This window comes from Loxodonta africana, chromosome 8, assembly GCF_030014295.1.
Source record: "Loxodonta africana isolate mLoxAfr1 chromosome 8, mLoxAfr1.hap2, whole genome shotgun sequence".
Taxonomy (NCBI): Eukaryota; Metazoa; Chordata; class Mammalia; order Proboscidea; family Elephantidae; genus Loxodonta; species Loxodonta africana.
Window position 1 is genome coordinate 5,370,637 of NC_087349.1, and position 19,175 is coordinate 5,389,811.

At 39.5% G+C, this 19,175-nt stretch overlaps 1 protein-coding gene across 1 annotated transcript; it reads right to left on the reverse strand.

Annotated features, from left to right (window-relative positions):
• Nucleotides 1-1,743: 1,743 nt before the first annotated feature.
• Nucleotides 1,744-2,953, reverse strand: LOC100660337 (olfactory receptor 2A14-like). Its single transcript, XM_003420567.3, has one exon. It carries the CDS (start codon nt 2,951-2,953, stop codon nt 2,021-2,023), a length of 933 nt encoding a protein of 310 aa, XP_003420615.1. The 3' UTR covers nt 1,744-2,020.
• Between the last annotated feature and the right edge of the window lie 16,222 nt (nt 2,954-19,175).

The following is a 19,175-nucleotide window of genomic DNA, read 5'->3' on the forward strand; positions in this document are numbered from 1 at the left end:
AGAGCTGGAGGTGCTCACTCGTCTATGCCAAGAAATATGGAAGACAGCTTGCTGGCCAACTGATTGGAAGAGATCCATATTTATGCCTATTCCCAAGAAAGGTGATCCAACTGTATGTGGAAATTATAGAACAATATCACTAATATCACACGCAAGTAAAATTTTGCTGAAGACCACTCAAAAATGGCTGCAGCAGTATATCAACAGGGAACTGCCAGAAATTCAGGCTGGTTTCAGAAGAGGACATGGAACCAGGGATATCATTGCTGATGTCAAATGGATCCTGGGTGAAAGCAGAGAATACCAGAAGGATGTTTACCTGTGTTTTATTGACTATGCAAAGGCAATCAACTTTGTGGATCGTAACAAATTATGCATAGCACTGCAAAGAATGGGAATTCCAGAACACTTAATTGTGCTCATGAGGAACCTTTACACAGATCAAAAGGCAGTTGTTCAGACAGAACAAGGGGATACTGATTGGTTTAAAACTAGGAAAGGTGTGCGTCAGGATGGTTTAAAGTCAGGAAAGGTGTGCGTCAGGGATATATTCTTTCACCATACCTATTCAATCTGTATGCTGAGCAAGTAATACTAGAAGCTGGACTATATGAAGGAGAATGGGGCATCAGGATTGGAGGAAGTCTCATTAACAACCTGCGTTATGCAGATGACACAACCTTGCTTGCTGAAAGTGAAAAGAACTTGAAGCACTTACTAATGAACATCAAAGACCACAGCCTTCAGTATGGATCGCACCTCAACATAAAGAAAACAAAAATCCTCACAACTGGACCAATGAGCAACATCATGATAAACGGAGAAAAGATTGAAATTGTCAAGGATTTCATTTTACTTGGATCCACAATCAACAGCCGTGGAAGCAGCAGTCAAGAAATCAAAAGACACATTGCATTGGGTAAATCTGCTGCAAAGGACCTCTTCAAAGTGTTGAAGAGCAAAGATGTCACCCTGAAGACTAAGGTGCACCTGACCCAAGCCATGGTATTTTCAATCTCATCATATGCATGTGAAAGCTAGACAATGAATAAGGAAGACTGAAGAAGAATTGAGGTCTTTGTATTGTGATGCTCGCAAAGAATACTGAATAAACCATGGACTGCCAAAAAGTCAACAAATCTGTCTTAGAAGAAGTACAACCTGAATGCTCCTTAGAAACAAGGATGGTGAGACCGCGTCTTACATAATTTGGACTTGTTGTCAGGAAGAAATCAGTCCCTGGAGGAGGACATCATGCTTTGCAGAGTACAGGGTCGGCGGAAAAGAGGAAGACCCTCAATGAGGTGAATTGACACAGTGGCTGCAACAATGAGATCAAGCATAACAACGATTGTAAGGATGGCGCAAGACCGGGCAGTGTTTCATTCTCTTGTGCATAGGGTTGCTGTGAGTCGGAACTCACTTGATGGCGCCTAACAACAGCAACATAACACGTGGGTATGATATAGTATTTCACTGTAGGTTTAATTTACTTTTTTTTTTTTTTGGCTGACAAACGATGTTAAGGATATTTTCATGTGTTTACTAATCATTTACACTAATTTTGAGAAATGTCTATTCAAGTGCTCTGCCTATTTTATAGAATTTGGTTGTTTATTATTTTTATTATTGATTTGAAGGAGTTTTTTATGTATTCAGGCTACAATTCTTTTGGGTGGATATATGCAGTATGAATATTATTGTCTGTAACTTAACTTTTTTTGTTTCTTAATGATGATTTTGATGAGCAGCACGATTCATTTTGGAGAGGTCTAATATTTGTCAATTTTTTGAATTTTATGTCTATTGCTTTTTGTGTCTTCTATAAGAAGCTGTGCCACCTGAATGTGATGGTGGTATTCTCCTTTTCTTTTTCGGGAATTATTATAGTTTCAGGTTTTATGTTAAGTCTGTAACATTGCATTTTAAGGTGGCATTTATTCCAGCATATGGTACAACAATTTCCAACTTCCATGCCCCATGAGAGCAAAGTGCCTACCATATGGCTTTTTGATATCTCTCACATTGGCCTCTCCTTGCACAGGGCTCTCCACAGGGCGCCCTTCACCTCTGTGTTCCTCAAGCTGTAGATCAGGGGGTTCAGCATAGGGTTGAAAAGGCTATAAAACAGGGAAAGGACCTTCTGCTGCTCCTCAGGGTGGTGGGATTTGGGAGCCATGTACATGACAATGGCACTGCCAAAGAAGAGCCCCACCACACAGAGGTGGGAGGAGCAGGTGGAGAAGGCCTTTCTTCGTCCCTCCCCAGACTGGATCCTCAGGATGGCTAAGAGGATGCAGATGTAGGAGACCAGCACCAGGCAGAGGGGCCCCACTAAGACAAACACACAGGTTGCAAAGATGACCACTTGGTTGAGTCTAGTGTCTGCACAGGCCAGCCTCAGGACAGACAGGATTTCACAGAAGAAGTGGTTGATCTTATGAGGCCCACAGAAGGGCAACCTCAGGATGAGAACCACATGAACTAGAGCCAGGAGGAAGTTAAGTGCCCAGGTGGTAATAGCCAGGGTGATGCAGACCTGCCAGCTCATGATGACAGTGTAATGTAGGGGATGGCAGATGGCCACATACCGATCGTAGGACATCACCATCAAAATTAGGCACTCTGTGGCAGCCAAAGCCAAATACAAAAACACCTGCATTATGCATGGGATAAAAAGGATGGTTCTTTTCTTGCTCAGAAGGTTTGCCAGCATCTTGGGGACGTTGTTGGAGGCATAGGATATGTCAATGAAGGCCAGGTGTGAGAGGAAGAAATACATGGGGGTGTGCAGTCTGGGGTCCAGACAGATGAGGCCCAAGATGGTACCATTCCCCAGAAGAGTGAAGACATAGAACAGGGAGAAGAGTCCAAAGAGGGAATATTCCAGTGCTGGTTCTACCTGGAATCCCAGGAGGGTAATCTCTGAGATCCATGTCTGGTTGCCACCCATGCTCCTATGGCCGAGGCAGGGCTACAGTCACAGCAGGAAGGTCAGAGCTGAAGAGCAATCAAAGATGCACAATATCTACTGTGTGCTGGAAACAGAGAACCTTTAGAAATGAATCATTGTGGGTGAATTTTCAATATTTTGTTTTTAGATATTGCTAAACTAATTCATTGTACATAAAAAATGAGAAAAATCTTGCCTTGTATTTAATAGAACAGAAGAAATAACACATATGTATAGGAGTCCATGTGTGTGACAAACCATTAAGCACTTGCCTACTAGTGGAAATTTTGACTGTTCAAACCCACCTAGAGGTGTCTGAGACTACAGGCCTGGTGATCTGCTTTCAAAAAGTCACAGCCTTGAAAACCACATGGAGCAATTCTATTCTGCACACATGGGGCCACCAATAGTTAGAATCAACTTAACAGCAACTAACAAAAATATGCTTATGTATATTGCTATGGATTGAATTGTGTCCTCCAAAAATTTGTGTTGTAAACCCTAAACACTTATACCTGTGCCTGTAACCCCATTTAGAAGCAGGGCATTCTTTGTTATGTTAATGACACCATATCAGTATGGGGTGTGTCTTAAGCTAATCATCTGTCATTTAAAAAGAGCAGTTTAGGCACAGAGAAGAAGGCACGAATGGAGAGAGATTGATGCCATCTGGAGATCACCAAAGAACAGAGGAAGAGAAGCTGAAAGAGACAAGGATTTTTCCCCAGAGAGGAAAGAATCTTCTTCTAGAGTTGGAGCCTTGAATTCAGATTTTTAGCCTCCTAAACTATGAGAAAATAAATTTCTGTTCTTTAAAACCACCCTCTTGTGGTATTTCTGTATGTGTGTGTGTATATATATATATATAGAGAAAAAAAATTTTTTTAAATATATATATATATATTCTCTCTGTTTATGTGTAGAGAGAGAGATTGAGAGAGAGAATTTGTCAGTCTGGGTGGTGCAAGGAACTAACGCATTTGGTTGCCTCAAAAGAAAAGCCTGGTGATCTAATTCCAAAAAAAAATCTATATTTTAAAACCCTATGGAGCACAATTCTACTCTGACACACATGAGACCACCATGATTCGAAGCTGATTCCACAGCAGCTGATATGTATGTGTATATAATATTCATCACAAGGAGCCCTGGTGGTGCAGTGCTTAAGATGATCAATTGTTAACCAAAAGGTCAGCAGTTCAAAACCACCAGAGGCTTCATGGGGGAAAGACATGGCGAGTCTACTCTCGTAGAGATTTACATCCTTGTAAACCCTATGGAGTCGATCTGAGTTGAAATTGGCTTGATGGTAGTGAGCAATATTTATTATACAACAAAAAGTTATAATAGACATAATATATCCTATATAATAGGATAACAGACACACACACATGCTGTTTTGAAGAGTTCAAGCATTCTGGCTTCTCATTCAGGGCACAGTCTTCATTTGTAGTTAGAAGACAAGTACCTTCAATAAAATCCTCGTAATAGCCAGCAGCTTCTTTTCCTGGGCTGCTTGCCTTCTTGGTCCAGGACATGGAATGATGGTACCTCTCTGTTCCTGCGTGTTTGCTCATTTATGCACTCAGAACAAGCAGAACTCACTGCTGTCAAGTTGATTCCAACTCATAGTGACCCTATAGGACAGGGTAGAACTGCCCCACAGGATTTCCTAGGCTATAATCTTTCCGGCATCAACTACATATGTGGGATGAGACAATGGAAAAGTTCAATACCATCAGTCAGAACAAGGCCAGGGGCCAACTGCACAATAGAACATCAATTACTAATATGAGAGTTCAATTTCAAGCTGGAGAAAACTAGAAGAAGTCCACAACAGCCCAAATATGACCTTGAGTGTATGCCACCTAAATTTAGAGGCCATCTCAGGAATAGATTTGACATGTTGAATACTAATGACTGAAGGCCAGAAAAGTTGTGTAATGACATCAAGGACATCATACACGAAGAAAGCAAGGGGTCGTTAAAAAGACAGGAAAGAAAGAAAAAACAAAACGGATGTCAGAAGAGACTCCAAAACCTGCTTTTGAAAGTGGAGTAGTTAAAGAAAAAGGAAATAAATGCTAAACACAATATTTCATATGGCAGATCAAGAAGACAGATCTGCCATATGAAATCTTGTGTAGTATTATAATGACATGTGCAAAGACCTGGAGTTAGAAAGCCAAGAGGGAAGAACATCCTCAGCATTTCTCAAGCAGAAAGAACTGAAGAAAAAATTCAAGCCTTGAGTTGAGGATTCTATGGGCAAAATACTGAACGATGCAGGAGGCATCAAAAGAAGATGGAAGGAATACACAGAGTCTTGTATTGGTCAACATTCAATCATTTCAGGGGTAGCATATGATCAAGAGCTGATGGTACCAACGGAAGAGGTCCAAGCTGCTCTGAAGGCATTGGCAAAAAAAGGCTCCAGGAATTGACAAAATACCAATTCAGATGTTTCAACAAACAGATGCAGCACTGGAAGTGCTCACTTGCCTATGCCAAGAAATTTGGAAGACAGCTATCTGGCCAACAAACTGGAACAGATTCACATTTGTACCTATTCCGAAGAAAGGTGATCCAATTTCCATTTAGGGAAGGAAGCGTGGAAATTATCGAACAATACCATTAATATCACACACAAGTAAAGTTTTGCTGAAAATCATTCAAAAGCAGCTGCAGCAGTACATTGACAAGGAACTGCCAGAAATTCAAGCCAGATACAGAAGAGGATGTGGAATCAGGGTTATCACTGCTGATGTCAGATGGATCCTGGCTGAAAGTAGAGAATACTAGAAAGATGTTTACCTGTGTTTTATTGAGTATGCAAAGGCACTGGGCTGTGTGGATTACAACAAATTATGTATAACATTGTAAAGAACGGGAATTCCAGATGCATTAATCATGATATGAGGAACCTGTACATAGATCAAGAGGCAGTCATTCGAACAGAATAAGAAGATACCACGTGGTTTTAAGTCAGGAAATGTGTGCATCAGGGTTGTATCCTTTCACCATACTTATTCAGTCTGTATGCTGAGTAAATAATCTGAGAAGCTGGACTGTATGAAGAAGAACAGGGCATCAGGATTGGAGAAAGACTCATTAACAACTTGTGTTATGCAGGTGATACAACTTGCTTCCTGAAAATGAAGAATACTTGAAGCACTTACTGATGAAGATCAAAGACCACAGCCTTCAGTATGGATTACACCTCGACATAAAGAAAACAAAAATCCTCACAACTGAATCAATAAGCAACCTTATGATAAACAGAGAAAAGTTTGAGGTTGTCAAGGATTTCATTTTACTTGGATCCACAATCAACAGCCATGGAAGCAGCGTCAAGAAGCCAAAAGATGCATTGCATTGGGCAAATCTGCTACAAAAGACCTCTTAAAAGTATTAAAAAACAAAGACATCACCTTGAAGACTAAGGCAGGCCTGACCCAATCCATGGTGTTTTCAATCTCCTCACATGCACGCAAAAGCTGGATGATGAATAAGGAAGACTGAAGAAGACGTGATGCCTTTGAATTGTGGTGTTGGTGAAGAATATTGAATATACCATGGACTGTTAAAAGAACGAAAAAATCTGTCTTGAAAGAGTACAACCTGAATGCTTCTTAGAAGAAAGGATGGCCAGATTATGTCTTACATACTTTGGATATGCTGTCAGGAGGGATCAGTCCCTGGAAAAGGACATCATGCTTGGTAAAGTAGAGTATCATTGAAAAAGAGAAAGGCCCTCAAGGAGGTAGATTGACACAGTGGCTGCAACAATGGGCTCAAGCATAACAAAAAATTGTGCAGATGGAGTAAGACTGAGCAGTGTTTTGTTCTGTAGTACATGCGGTCACTATGAGTCGGAACCAACTCAAAGGCACCTAACAACAACAACAAGAACAAAAACAACAATTTCTCTTATTTTTGGTAGCATTGAGATAAACAGAAACCCTGGTGGCATAGTGGTTAAGTGCTATGGCTGCTAACCAAAGGGTAGGCAGTTCACATCTGCCAGGCACTCCTTGGAAACTCTGTGGGGCAGTTCTACTTTGTCCTTCAGGGTCGCTATGAGTCAACGGCACTGAGTTTGGTTTTTTTTTTTGTTTGTTTGTTTTTGAGATAAATGTTCTTTCAATCTGAACTATTTACCTTTATTCATGATTCTTTCTTTAAGGTATATTCTAAAAGTCAAAATGCAAATTGCAGATTCTCAAGTTAGAAACGTATCAAGGCTTGTGATACCTAATGCCAGCCTCCGTCTTGCTAATTTGTTCCAACTTTATTCCCACGGAGAGTGTGGGAGGATCCTGACTCTCCTATGTGGCCATTATACTTAATGTTGTCAGTGACAATCTCTGCTCACATGATATGTGGACAGTCTTATATAATTTAAATTTACTTTTCATCAATTCCTTAACATTTAGTCCTTGAGTGCATGACCGGTGCCAGCCTCTGCTCTGGACTGTGGGGAGTGCAGTGGGTGGGGATACACATTCTGAAGGGTCAGAGTGGTAACTTGTCGTCCACTCCTCACGTTTCCATTTAGGAAAGGAAATGTCTATGCCCCTGGGTGGAGGCACGTAGGAACACCCAGCCCCTCTCTACCCCTGATTTCAATGACTTGTGAAACAGGGTAAAGGAACTCTGTCCCAGCTAAGGGTTTGGTGGGCTAGGACTGCAACTGTAATTTGGGGGAAATCTTTTCATAGATGTAAACCATGTTCTAATAAACCTGTCTTGTAACATACATATTTTAATTTCTCTCTACCTAGTCCCTGTGTCTATTCCCCAGCTTGTTTTTCCAGACATGGAACAGGAAGAAGACGTGGTTAACTAATACCCTTAAAACACAAGGGGTGAATTAATAAATGCACACGAGAATTGCTGAATGTGAAAAGTACTGTGATGGAAATACACAGGGTATAGTAATAGAAAGGTACTGGTTTGGGGAGGCTCCTTTAGGTAGAACGGTCAGGAAAGGCCTCTCTAGGTTACGTCTGAGAGAGGCCTAAGTATGGAAACAAGTCGACCCCGACGGGGCCATGGGGACTGTCCCTGTACAGTAGGCAGCCAGTCCAGAGTCCCTGGGTGGGAAGGGTCTGGTGAGTCTGGGACAGGAAGACAGTTCACCTGAACCTAGGTGAGCAAGAGGCTGGGAATACTCATTGGAACATAGTTTTTATTACTAAAGGTTGGGAAACGATATACCATTCCAGTGCATCAATTGGGATAAATAAATTTTGCTATTTCCTTAACACAGAATACCAGGCAGCCTTAAAAAGAATAATCTAGATCTATATTTCCAGGTATGTGCATATAATATGATTAATTCCATTTATATTTTAAAATATAAGCATGTTTATATGCATGTGACTTTTTATATCTCTATATCTTTTTTTCTTTATATACATGTAGGAAAATTCTGTAAATTAAGCATGAAACTTTACTCTGAGTATCTCTAGACAGTACAAGCTTTAACTCTGTCTATCCTTAGAGAAGAGCCCTGGTTGGGTAGTTGTTAAGAGCTTGGTTGCTCACCAAAAGGTTGGCAGTTTGAATCCACTAGCTACTCCTTGGAAACCCTATGGGGCAGTTCTGCTCTGTTCTGAGTCAGAATTGACTGGACAGCAATGGGGTGCTTCTTAGACAGTAGGTTATGCAGGGCCCTAACTTTTTTTTTTTTTTTTAGTAAACATCATGCATTCTCAGGGGAAAAACACAAGATGTTTCCAGTTTGGAAAAATCCACAATATAAGCTACAGCTATTATTGCACAATATTGCTGCTTATCTGCAGGGCGATACCTACTGAGTTTTAAGAGGACTCTTGGACCTGAGCAGATGTTCTTAAGCTTCACGTGGGAGAAGCAGTCATTGCACTATGAAAAGAGCTTACCCTTGACAAGGAAGGCAGATGGAAATGCTCAATTACGCTTTTCTTTAGGGGACACGTTATTTTTCTGAGATGTTCTGGTAGAAAAAAGACCAAAATTCTCTGTAGACTATTGTGGCACCCACCAAATCATGAACAAGGGCACAAGCAAAGCAAAGTCCCAAAGCTGCACAGGTTGAGGGAGTGAAGTTTGTCATTGAGGGAAGCACGTTTCACTGCCCTTTTCATTTCCTTATCAGTAATGTAGCTTCTGGGGAGCTCAAGTTAAAAGCCAAAAGAATGACAACAAAAACTAACAAACAATAACGACAACAAAAAAAGAGTGCCTTGAAATGCAGAATCAGAACTAATGGGGAATTTAGCCTTATCTAGACCAGGAATCAAAAGAGTCCTTGGGTGGTGTAAATGTTTAAGTGCTCAACTACTAGCAGAAAGGTTGGTAATTTAAGCTCACCAGAGGGGCCTTGGAAGACAGGCCTGGCAATCTGTTTCTGAAAGGTCACAACCTTGCAAATCCTATGGAGCAGTTCTACTCTGCACACATGGGGTCACCATGAGTAGGAATCAACTAGAGGACAACTAACAACAGTCTAGGAATCAGTCAGTCACTTTCTTAGAGAAAGTCACTTGCAAACAGCCTGCTTGCTTTTGGAGAGAATAGCGTATCCCAGATCTGCTGGTAAATGCCTCCTCTTTCCCTAGACACTGCCTGAGTGGCCCAGGCCAAAGAGTGTCTCTGGGAATTCCCAGTGGTTGACCAATGTCCCTGCTAGTGGACACATTTGGCCAGAGTACCATGAAGTCTTGCAAACTTGAGAGAGATTTTCTCTAAGGTGAGCCTACATATCCATGTAAATATATGGATTCTGTGTTTCTCTTAAGGGAGACAGCCATCTTAGACTTATTTCCAAAGTCTCAGGTAGGCACTTCAACAGAGCTCCCATGAACTAGACAAAAAGCATGGACAGTAACATATCAAATTACTGAAAGATAACTGAATTAATTTTATTTGAGCTGATAGATATAATTTTGACTTCATGTTAATTGATTTATTTATGTTTTAAAATTCAGGCAGGCAGAGTATAGTTATAAAATTAAATTTTCATTTAGCACATACTTTGAATGAGAAACTTTTTCTGCACAATACAAATATAACGACAGATGGAATAGGCACTTTGTGGCTGCACCAAAAGTTATGTCAATAATTGGCCCTGCCCAAAGAGCAGAAAAGGAGGCTCCAAAAACTCAGAATCTCTGTTTCTCCAGGGCATTTTGTACATTTTTTAGGATTTTCTTAAAAAAGCACAGTCAGTCATCATAAAAAGCAAGGAATGAGGGTAGTGATGCAAAATGAAGTAATGACTTCAGAAGAAGTCTGGTCTGCCTGCCTCTGGAGCTCATGGAGCTGCAGGAAATGAGAGACTGAACTTATTCCTGGGTCAGTCTCTGTAGAGATTTAGGAGACTTCGGGAGGGGAGAAGGAGGTGATGGGCAGAGACCTCAGGAAGGGAAGGGTGAGAGCATAAGAGGGAGGCATCAAGCTGAGGACCACCTATGGCAGGAGATCCTGTCTGGGCCTGAGGTGGGGTCCAGGGATTCAGCATGGGAAGGCCCTTGGGGTCCTCATGTTATGCTGTACATCTGTGCTCCACTGCCCCCAGGCCAGTGACAAGATGGCAGGCACTTGGGTATTTCAGGGACGAAGGAGGTAAATCATTAGCTTCTTTTACCAAAAGCCTAGAATTCTTTGATTTGTCAAAGAAAACTTCCCAATTAAAATAATCTGTGGTTATAGGGTTTCGCATTTTTTTTGTGTGAGAAATTCCTGAAAGAAACCAGTATCCTAAAACAAACTATTTCTAAAGGATGAGAATAAAAATATGACAAATAGAATTTGCAGTGAAACAATCATGTCATCATATGTGAACTATATCCAGACCAGACAAACCACATGTAACACGTGACGTCCGTTGTGCTTTGTGCCAGTTTCGTAGCAAAGATTGTGAGGAGATAGTGGCTGTGGCTGACCAGTTGAGTTGTGAGACCAAGGAAATTGGTACAGTAATAATGGGTATGGCCGGCATTTTGGATTTCAGAGTTTTGGGAACCAGATTTTTTTTTTCCTTTGATGACAATGGGTTTTGTTGTTTTTGTTTTGATTTAAACAGAGACAACAGAGAGGCAAAGACCTGGAGAGAATTTCTGAAATTGTCAGCTCCAGTTGAACCCTAAGAAACATCTCAGTGGGCAGGACGAGGAGAAGAGCTGCATGGATCCACATCTCTGTCCACCCAGAGATGATAGAATTAGCCCTGCCTGAAGATGACCTGCCAGGAAGCCTGGGGAGGAAGATCTGACCCCTGAATGAGAGCAGAGTCACGTGGTTAGCAGTGCTGATCAGACCACCATCTGATCTTGATTCTGAAAGGTGAGCTACCCTACTTGAGTCACACACCCTAAGCCTCATTATTGTCATCTGTAAATGGTTATAATACATGTCTAGAGGGCTAATGTGGAGAATAAATACCATTAAACTCATACATCTTCAGAGTTCCGTGGCTGCTAGCTCTTATGAGTAGCAAGTATTAAGGGAAACAGCAACATTGGGGGAGAATCTAAATCACCGGAATAAGAAATCCAACAAAACCATTACAGTACTGCAATACTTTCAGAATCATTTCTCTTTTCCTTTTGCCTGTTTTCGAGTTTAAATAAAAAGCACACATTTTAATTTTGCTTCTATTGATAGTTTCATATTTTGATTTTTAAAAGTGAGCTTAAAAAGGTATTTAAGGACACTGAAGTCTACTTTAAAATAACTAAACTGTACTGAAAAAAAATACGTATTTTAAAAACCCAAAAGATAATTCTGCCATGCGAAATATCCCAATGAGGGAGAGTTAAGATCTTATAGAACAAAAGTGGGACATCTTGAGGATATTTAGCATTGCCTCAAAATAAAAGTTTATAGATAGTGGGGTAGCAAGACGTCACCATATATTTGCACAGACCGAGAATTTATTCCATCTCCAATCGCCACTTTGGCTTTCAGCTTTTTCTTCACAGGACCTTTGTGAGGATTAATTAAATGAGTTAATTTACATAAGACAATTAATAAGTGCTTAAAGATACTGTGTTATTTAGGATTTGAGAACCATCACTAGAGAAAAACTACTAGTCCAACAATTATAAGGAAATATGTTGCGTGCTTACCAGTCTCTCTGCTAAAATAGTGAACAACAGCAACAGTCTATACCCAGACAGGCACTGGACTTTCCCTCTAAGAGACTGCCACCTCTTTCCTGGACAACTGAGAAAGGGACCCTCTTTGAATAGATGATGCTTCTGAGAACCTTTAGACGGAGAAGGAAGCAAACCACCTAACACCTCTGACTTCCTCTTGTTCATTTGTAAGGACAGGCACCTGCCACACAGTCCCTAAAGCTCTTTTAAGCTCTCTGCTGAGCTTATCTCCTGTGTGGATGGTTTTCTGCTCCTCTTTCTGAAGGTCATGACAAGGTCTAGAACCACGATAGGGGGACATCAGGGAGTCCTAACAACACCAATGGTAGTGACCCTGAGAATTTCCCAGGGCGCTGGCTGTGAGGACAGGCCAAGGGTCAGAAGCCGATAGTCCAGGGCGGACCTTTTGTCACTAGCCCTGGAGTCAAGGATGGTAGTCCCTTCCTCTCTTCCATGTCCCACCTACAATCGCAGTCTCAGGTAATGAGCTATTTTACTTACACTGGTATAGTCTCTAATCTTTTCTTCAAACAAAGCCTTGGGCTTAGAACAATCCTCACTGAGAAGAAGGGTGAACCTGTAGATGAGTTGGTTCTCCTCCCTAAGTGGCTTCACTGGGAGGTGAAGCCCACGTAGAGAACACTAACTGAATGTTATGATAGATTTGCCTTCTGAGAGCAAGGGCTTTTTCTATCATCGTGGGAATCCAGCCCACTCTCCAGAGACACAAATGATGATTCAGAAGGAGCAGTGTGGGATTACATCCACTCACTTTCTCCTCAGAGGGAATGGAAGGTCTGCTGTTGTCCTATCAGCTGCAGGTGAACCAATGAATACATTTCCATGTTTATCCTCGTTGTTCATTCAGTAGTCCCATGAGGTGTGTTTGCCGGTGCTGGTTTGGGACTAGGTGAGGCTAGACTTTATGTAAATGAGGCAAGACCCTGTCAGAGAAAACCCCAAAAGTCAGGGCATTGTTATAATCTCTCCCAATGCAGTTGGAAAATACCAAGCCAAACCAAACCCATCGTCATCGAGTCGACTTTGACTCATAGCAACCCTACAGATCAAAGTAGAACTGCCCCATAGAGTTTCCAAGGAGTGCCCAGTGGACTTGAACTGCTTACCTTTTGATTAGCAGCCGTAGCACTTAACCACTGTGCCACCAGGGTTTCCGATTTGGAAAATAATCACCCCAAATTTCTCAATGATAAAAATTATTGGCTCAGCAGTTTTAATAGATCTACTTTTTGAATTTCTTTTGTCAGCTTGCCCTCCATCTCAGACATCTCCAGGTTTCTTAGCTGCAATTTCTATTTCCTCATCAATAAACTGGGCAGCACCTAACAACAACGTAATTCAAATGCACCAATTCTTCTTTGGTCTTCATTATTCATTTCCAGCCTTGGTATGTATGTTAGGTGATCGAAAATAACATGGCTTGGATCAGGCGCATGTTATACCTCATAGAACACCTTTGCTTTTGCTTTTTCTCACTTTAAAGAGACTTTTTGCAGCAGATTTGCTCAATGCAATACATTCTTTGATTTCTTGATTGCTGCTTCCAAGGGTGTTGATCATGGATCCAGATAAAATGAAATCTTGGAAAACTTCAATATTTTCTCTGTTTGTCAGGATGTTGCTTATTTGTCCAGTTGTGAGGATTTTTGTTTCTTTATGTTGAGGCATTGGTCTTTGATCTTCATCAGCAAGTGCTTCAAGTCCTCTTCACTTTCAGCAATCTAGGTTGTGTCATCTGCATATCACAGGCTGTTGATGTTGTTGTTAGGTGCCCTCCAGTTGGTTCCAACTCATAGTGACCCTATGTACAACTGAACAAAACACTGCTGGATCCACCCTCAAAATTGTTATCTTTGAGCCCATTGTTGCAGCCTTGTTGCTAGTCCATCTCATTGAGGGTCTTCCTCTCTTTTGCTCACCCTCGACTTTACCAATCATGCTGTACTTCTTCAAGGACCGATCCCTCCTGATAACACTTCCATTGTACATGGGATGAAGTCTCACCATCCTCTCTTCTAAGGAGCATTCTGGCTGTACTTCTTCCAAGACAGATTTGTTCCTTCTTTTGGCAGTCATTGGTATATTCAATATTCTTCTCCAACACCATAATTCAAAGGCATCAATTTTTCTTGGGTCTTCTTACCCCACCTATGGAAGCCACAGTCAAGAAAGCAATCCACTAATTGCATTGGACAAATCTGCTGCAAAACACCTCTTTAAAGTGTTGAAAAGCAAAGACGTCACTTTGAGGACTAAGGTAGGCCTGACCCAAGCCATGATATTTTCCATTTCCTCATATGCATGCCAAAGCTGGACAATGAATAAAGATTTTTAAACCAGGTAGTATTCCCTTGGTCCGTTCAAATGACTTCCTCTTGGTTTATGTACATGTTCTTTACGGGCCCAATTAAGTGTCCTGGAATTCCTATTCTTACCAATGTTGTCAGTAATTTTTCTAATCTACACAATTGAATGCCTTTGCATAGTCAGTAAAACATGGATAAACATCTTTCTTGTATTCTCTGCTTTCAGTCAAGATCTATCGGACATCAGCAATGATATCCCTTGTTCCATGTCCTTTTCAGAATCCAGCTTGAATTTCTGGAAGTTCCTTGTCAACATACTACTGCAACCAGTTTTGAGTTATCTTCATTAAATTTTACTTGCATGTGGTAGTAATGATATTGTTCAATAATTTCTACATTCTGTTGGATCGGTTTTCTTTTGGAATGGGCACTAATTTGGATTTCTTCCAGTTGATTGGTCAAGTAGCTGTCTTTCATGTTTCTTGGCATATATGACTGAGGCCTTCCAATGTTGCAGTTATTTGTTGAAACATCTCTGGCATTGTTTCTATCACCAAGGTCACATTTTCCAGCTACTGATATTTTTTGTTTACAACTTTTGCATTCCAGTCACCAGTAATTATTAGTGCATCTTTATTGCATGTTTGATCAATTTCAGACTGCAGAAGTTAGTAAAAACTTCATTTTCTTCATCTTTGGAATTAGTAGTTGATGCATAAATTTAAATAATAGTCATATTAACTAGTCTTCCTTGTAGATGTATGGATATTATTCTATCATTGATAGCTTTGTACTTAAGGGTAGATCTTGAAATATTCTTTTTGACAGTTTGAACTCCAGGTATAGCAGACCATATGATTATCTGTTTTAGAATGGCCATTAACCAGTCTGTTTCAGCTCACTAATGTCTAGAATGAGTCAGAATTGACTTGATGGCAATGGGTTTTTGTTTTGTTTTTAATGCCTAAGATATAGATCTTCAGGAGTTTCATTTCATTTTTGACATTTTCCAATTTTCCTAGATTCATACTTCATACATTCCATATTCTGATTATCAACGAATTTTTCAGCTGTTTCTTCTCATTTTAAGTCATGCCATAGTAGCAAATGAAGGTCTCAAAGCTTTACTCCATCCATGTGATTAAGGTCAAATCTGCTTTGAGGGGGCTGCTCTTCCCCACTTTTATTTTCAGTACCTTCCAACCCAAAGGGTTCATCTTCTGGCACCGTATCAGACAATACTTGGCTGTTATTCATAAGGTTTTCACTGGTCTATTTTTTAAGAAGTAGATCACCAGGTCCATCGCACCAGTCTGTCTTATTCTAAAAGCTCCACTGAAACCTGTCCACCATAGGTGACCCTGCTGGTATTTAAAATATCGGTAGCATAGCTTCCAGCATCACAGCGACACACAAGCCACCAAAGTAAGACGACCTGACAGATGAGTGGTAGGTAGCTCTGCAGTAACTTTTAAAATTGGGAAGTGTGAGTCCTCCAAAAAAAAATTTTTTTTTATCTCAACTTTGTTTTGTTCCATATGAATTTGATGATTAGCTTTTCCATTTTTTCAAAAAGAAAAATGTTCTCAGAAGTTTGATACTGATTTTGTTGAATCTGTAGATCCCCTTGGTTAGTTAGTATTGATATTTTAACAATATTAAGTCTTCTAATCCATGAACACTAAATTTTTATTTATTCAGGTCTTCTTTAATTTCTTTCAGGAATGTATTGAATTTTCAGGGAACAAGTCTTTCACCTCCTTAGCTAAATTTATTCCTAAGTATTTTATTGTTTCAGATGTTGTGTAAAAGACATTTCTTTCTTAATGTTTGGATTGTTCATCACACAGCTGATATTTCTGTGTTCAGCTTGTAACCTGAAACTTTGCTGAATTTATTTGCTCTAGTAGCTTTCTTGTGGATCCGTTGGGATTTTCTATATATATATAGGATCAAATAATCTGCAACTAGAGATAGTTCTTTCTTTCCATTTTGTGTGCATTTTATTTCTTTTTCTTGTATTATTGCTGTTGCTAGAACTTCCAATACAATGTTGAATATCAGTGGTGAAAGTAGACATTCTTATCTTGTTCCTGATCTTAGAGGAAAGCTTCCATTCCTCTAAGAGTTTTAGAGCTTTAGCTCTTACATGTTGGTCTTTGATCCAATTTGAGTTTTTCCTTTATTTATTTTTTTTAATATGGATAAGGTAGGGGTACAATTAATTCTTCTGCATGTAGCTATTCAATTGTTTCAGTATCATTTGTGGAAAACAAAACAAAACTCTGTCATCTTTGTTGAATTGTCTTGGCATCTTTGTTGAACATCTCTTGGCCAAAAATGAAAGTATTTATTTTATTTCTAGACTTTCAGTTCCATTCTATTGATATGTATGTCTGTTCTTATGCCAGTACCACACAGTCTGGGTTACTATAGCCTTGTAGTTAAGATTTGAAATTGGGAAATGTGAGTCTTCTAACTTTATTCCTCTATTTCCAGGTGCTTTTGGCTATTTTCATTTCCCTGTATTTCCATATGAATTCTAACATCAGCATGTGAGATTCTGCAAAAAAGACAACTAAGGTTTTAATCGGAATTGTGTTGAATCTGTAGATCAATTTTGACAGTATTACAATGTTAACAATATTGTTTTACAATCCGTTAACACAAGATGTCTGTGATGGTTAAGATTGTGTGTCAGCTTGGCTAGGCCATGATTCTCAGTGATTTGGCAGTTGTATGATGTGATTACCTTCATGATAGGATCTGCTGTGTGTAGCCAATCAATTGAAAGGGATTTTCTTTGAGTGTGTGGCCTGCATCAAATATAAGTGGACATTCTGGCAAAGCTTGTGGGCTTTTGCTCACTCTGAATCGTTCCATCTCTTTTTGCAATTAGATACCTTTTATTTATTTATTTTACATAATAGCTTTGGGTAGAACCTACTGTTGGAGCAAAGTGGTGAGAGCTGACATCTTTTTCTTCTTCATGATCTTAAAGGGAAAGGATCCAGTCTTTCAACATTTACTATGATGTTAACTGTGGATATTTAATATACGCCCTTTGACCAGGGCTTTGAACTAATTCATTCTGGTTTGAGCTCCTGATGAGAATTTATAGTTCTAACAAGCTCCCAGGTGATACTAATGCTGCTGGGGACCAATTCTGAGAACCACTAGTAGAGCAACTGTTCTGGAAATTTATTATACATAAGAATTACCTGGGGATCTTGCTAAAATGTAGATTCTGATTCAGTATATTTGGGGTGGAAATGCAAATTCTCAGAAGGGGTTCAAACTGGAATGAATCAGTTCAAAGCCCCGCCTTGACAGGTTGAGGATGTTCCTTTGTATTCCTAGTTTGTTGAGTTTTTTTTTTTTATCATGAAAGTTTGTTGGACTTTATCAATTACTTACTGGATTAATTGAGATGGTGCTGTAGTTTTTGTCATTTATGCTACTAATATGGTGTATTACAATGATTGACTTTAGTACGTTGAATTGATCTTGCATTACTAGGATAAATCCCATTTGGTAATGATTTACAAGTCTTTTTTATATTTGGCAGGATTCAGTTTGCTAGTATCTTGTTCAGGATTTTTGAATCTATATTCCTAAAGGACTTTAGTTCTATTTTCTTGTGATGTCTTTGTCTGGTTTTGGTCTCATGGTCTCATGGTGTGAATTGGGAAGTATTCCCTCCTCTTCCATTTTTGGAAAGAGTCTCGGAAGGATTGTTATGAATTTCTCTTTAAATGTTTGATTCACCAGTGAAAGTGCCTGCTCCTGAGATTTTCCTGTGAAAAGTTTTTTGAATTATCAATTCAATCTTTTTAGTTGTTATAGGCTATTCAGATTTTCTACTTCTTATACTTTTTTTCTTTCTAGGGATTTGTCCATTTTGTCTAGATAATCTAATTTGCTGGCATGTAATTGTTCATATTATTCCTTATAATCATTTTATTCCTGTAAGGTCTGTAGTAATGTCCCTCTTTCATTCCTAGTTTTATTAATGTGAGTTTTCTCTCTTCTTTCTTAGTCAGTCTAGCTACAGCTTTGTCCATTTTGTTGCACTTTTCAAAGACCAACTTTTGTTTTTATTAGTTTATTGTTTACATAATTTTGAATCCATTTGTTTCTTCTAATCTTTATAATTTCCTTCATCTATTTGAATTGTGTTTAGTTTGTTTTTTTTTTTTTTTTTTTTTTCTATGATCTTAATGTATTAGATGAGATTGTTGGTTTTAGACCTTTTTTTTTTTTTAATACAGGCTATATTTTTTCTTCTAACTGCTGCTGAGCTGCAACTCATAAGTTTTGCTATGTTGTCTTTCATTTCCATTCATCTTAAAGTATTTTCAAATTTCCCTTGTCATTTATTCTTTGACCCATTAGATATTTTAACCCATTGCTGTCAAGTCAATCCCAACTCATAGGGACACTATAGGGTAGAGTAGAATTGTCCCTTAGGGTTTCCAAGGCTGTAAATCTTTACAGAAACAGACTGCGACATCTTTCACAGGGTGGCTGGTGAGTTTGAACTGCCAATCTTTCAGTTAACAATGACTTCAATACTAATTTAAAAGTGTGTCCAAGGGCCATACTCTCGAGGTTTCACCAGTCTCTGTGAGACCAGTAAGCTTGGTTTTTTCTTGTGAGTTAGAATTCTGTTCTATATTTTTTTTTTCCTCTGTCTAGGGCCCTGTATTGTGATCCCTGCCAGAGAGATATTTAGAACTTTTTTGTTAA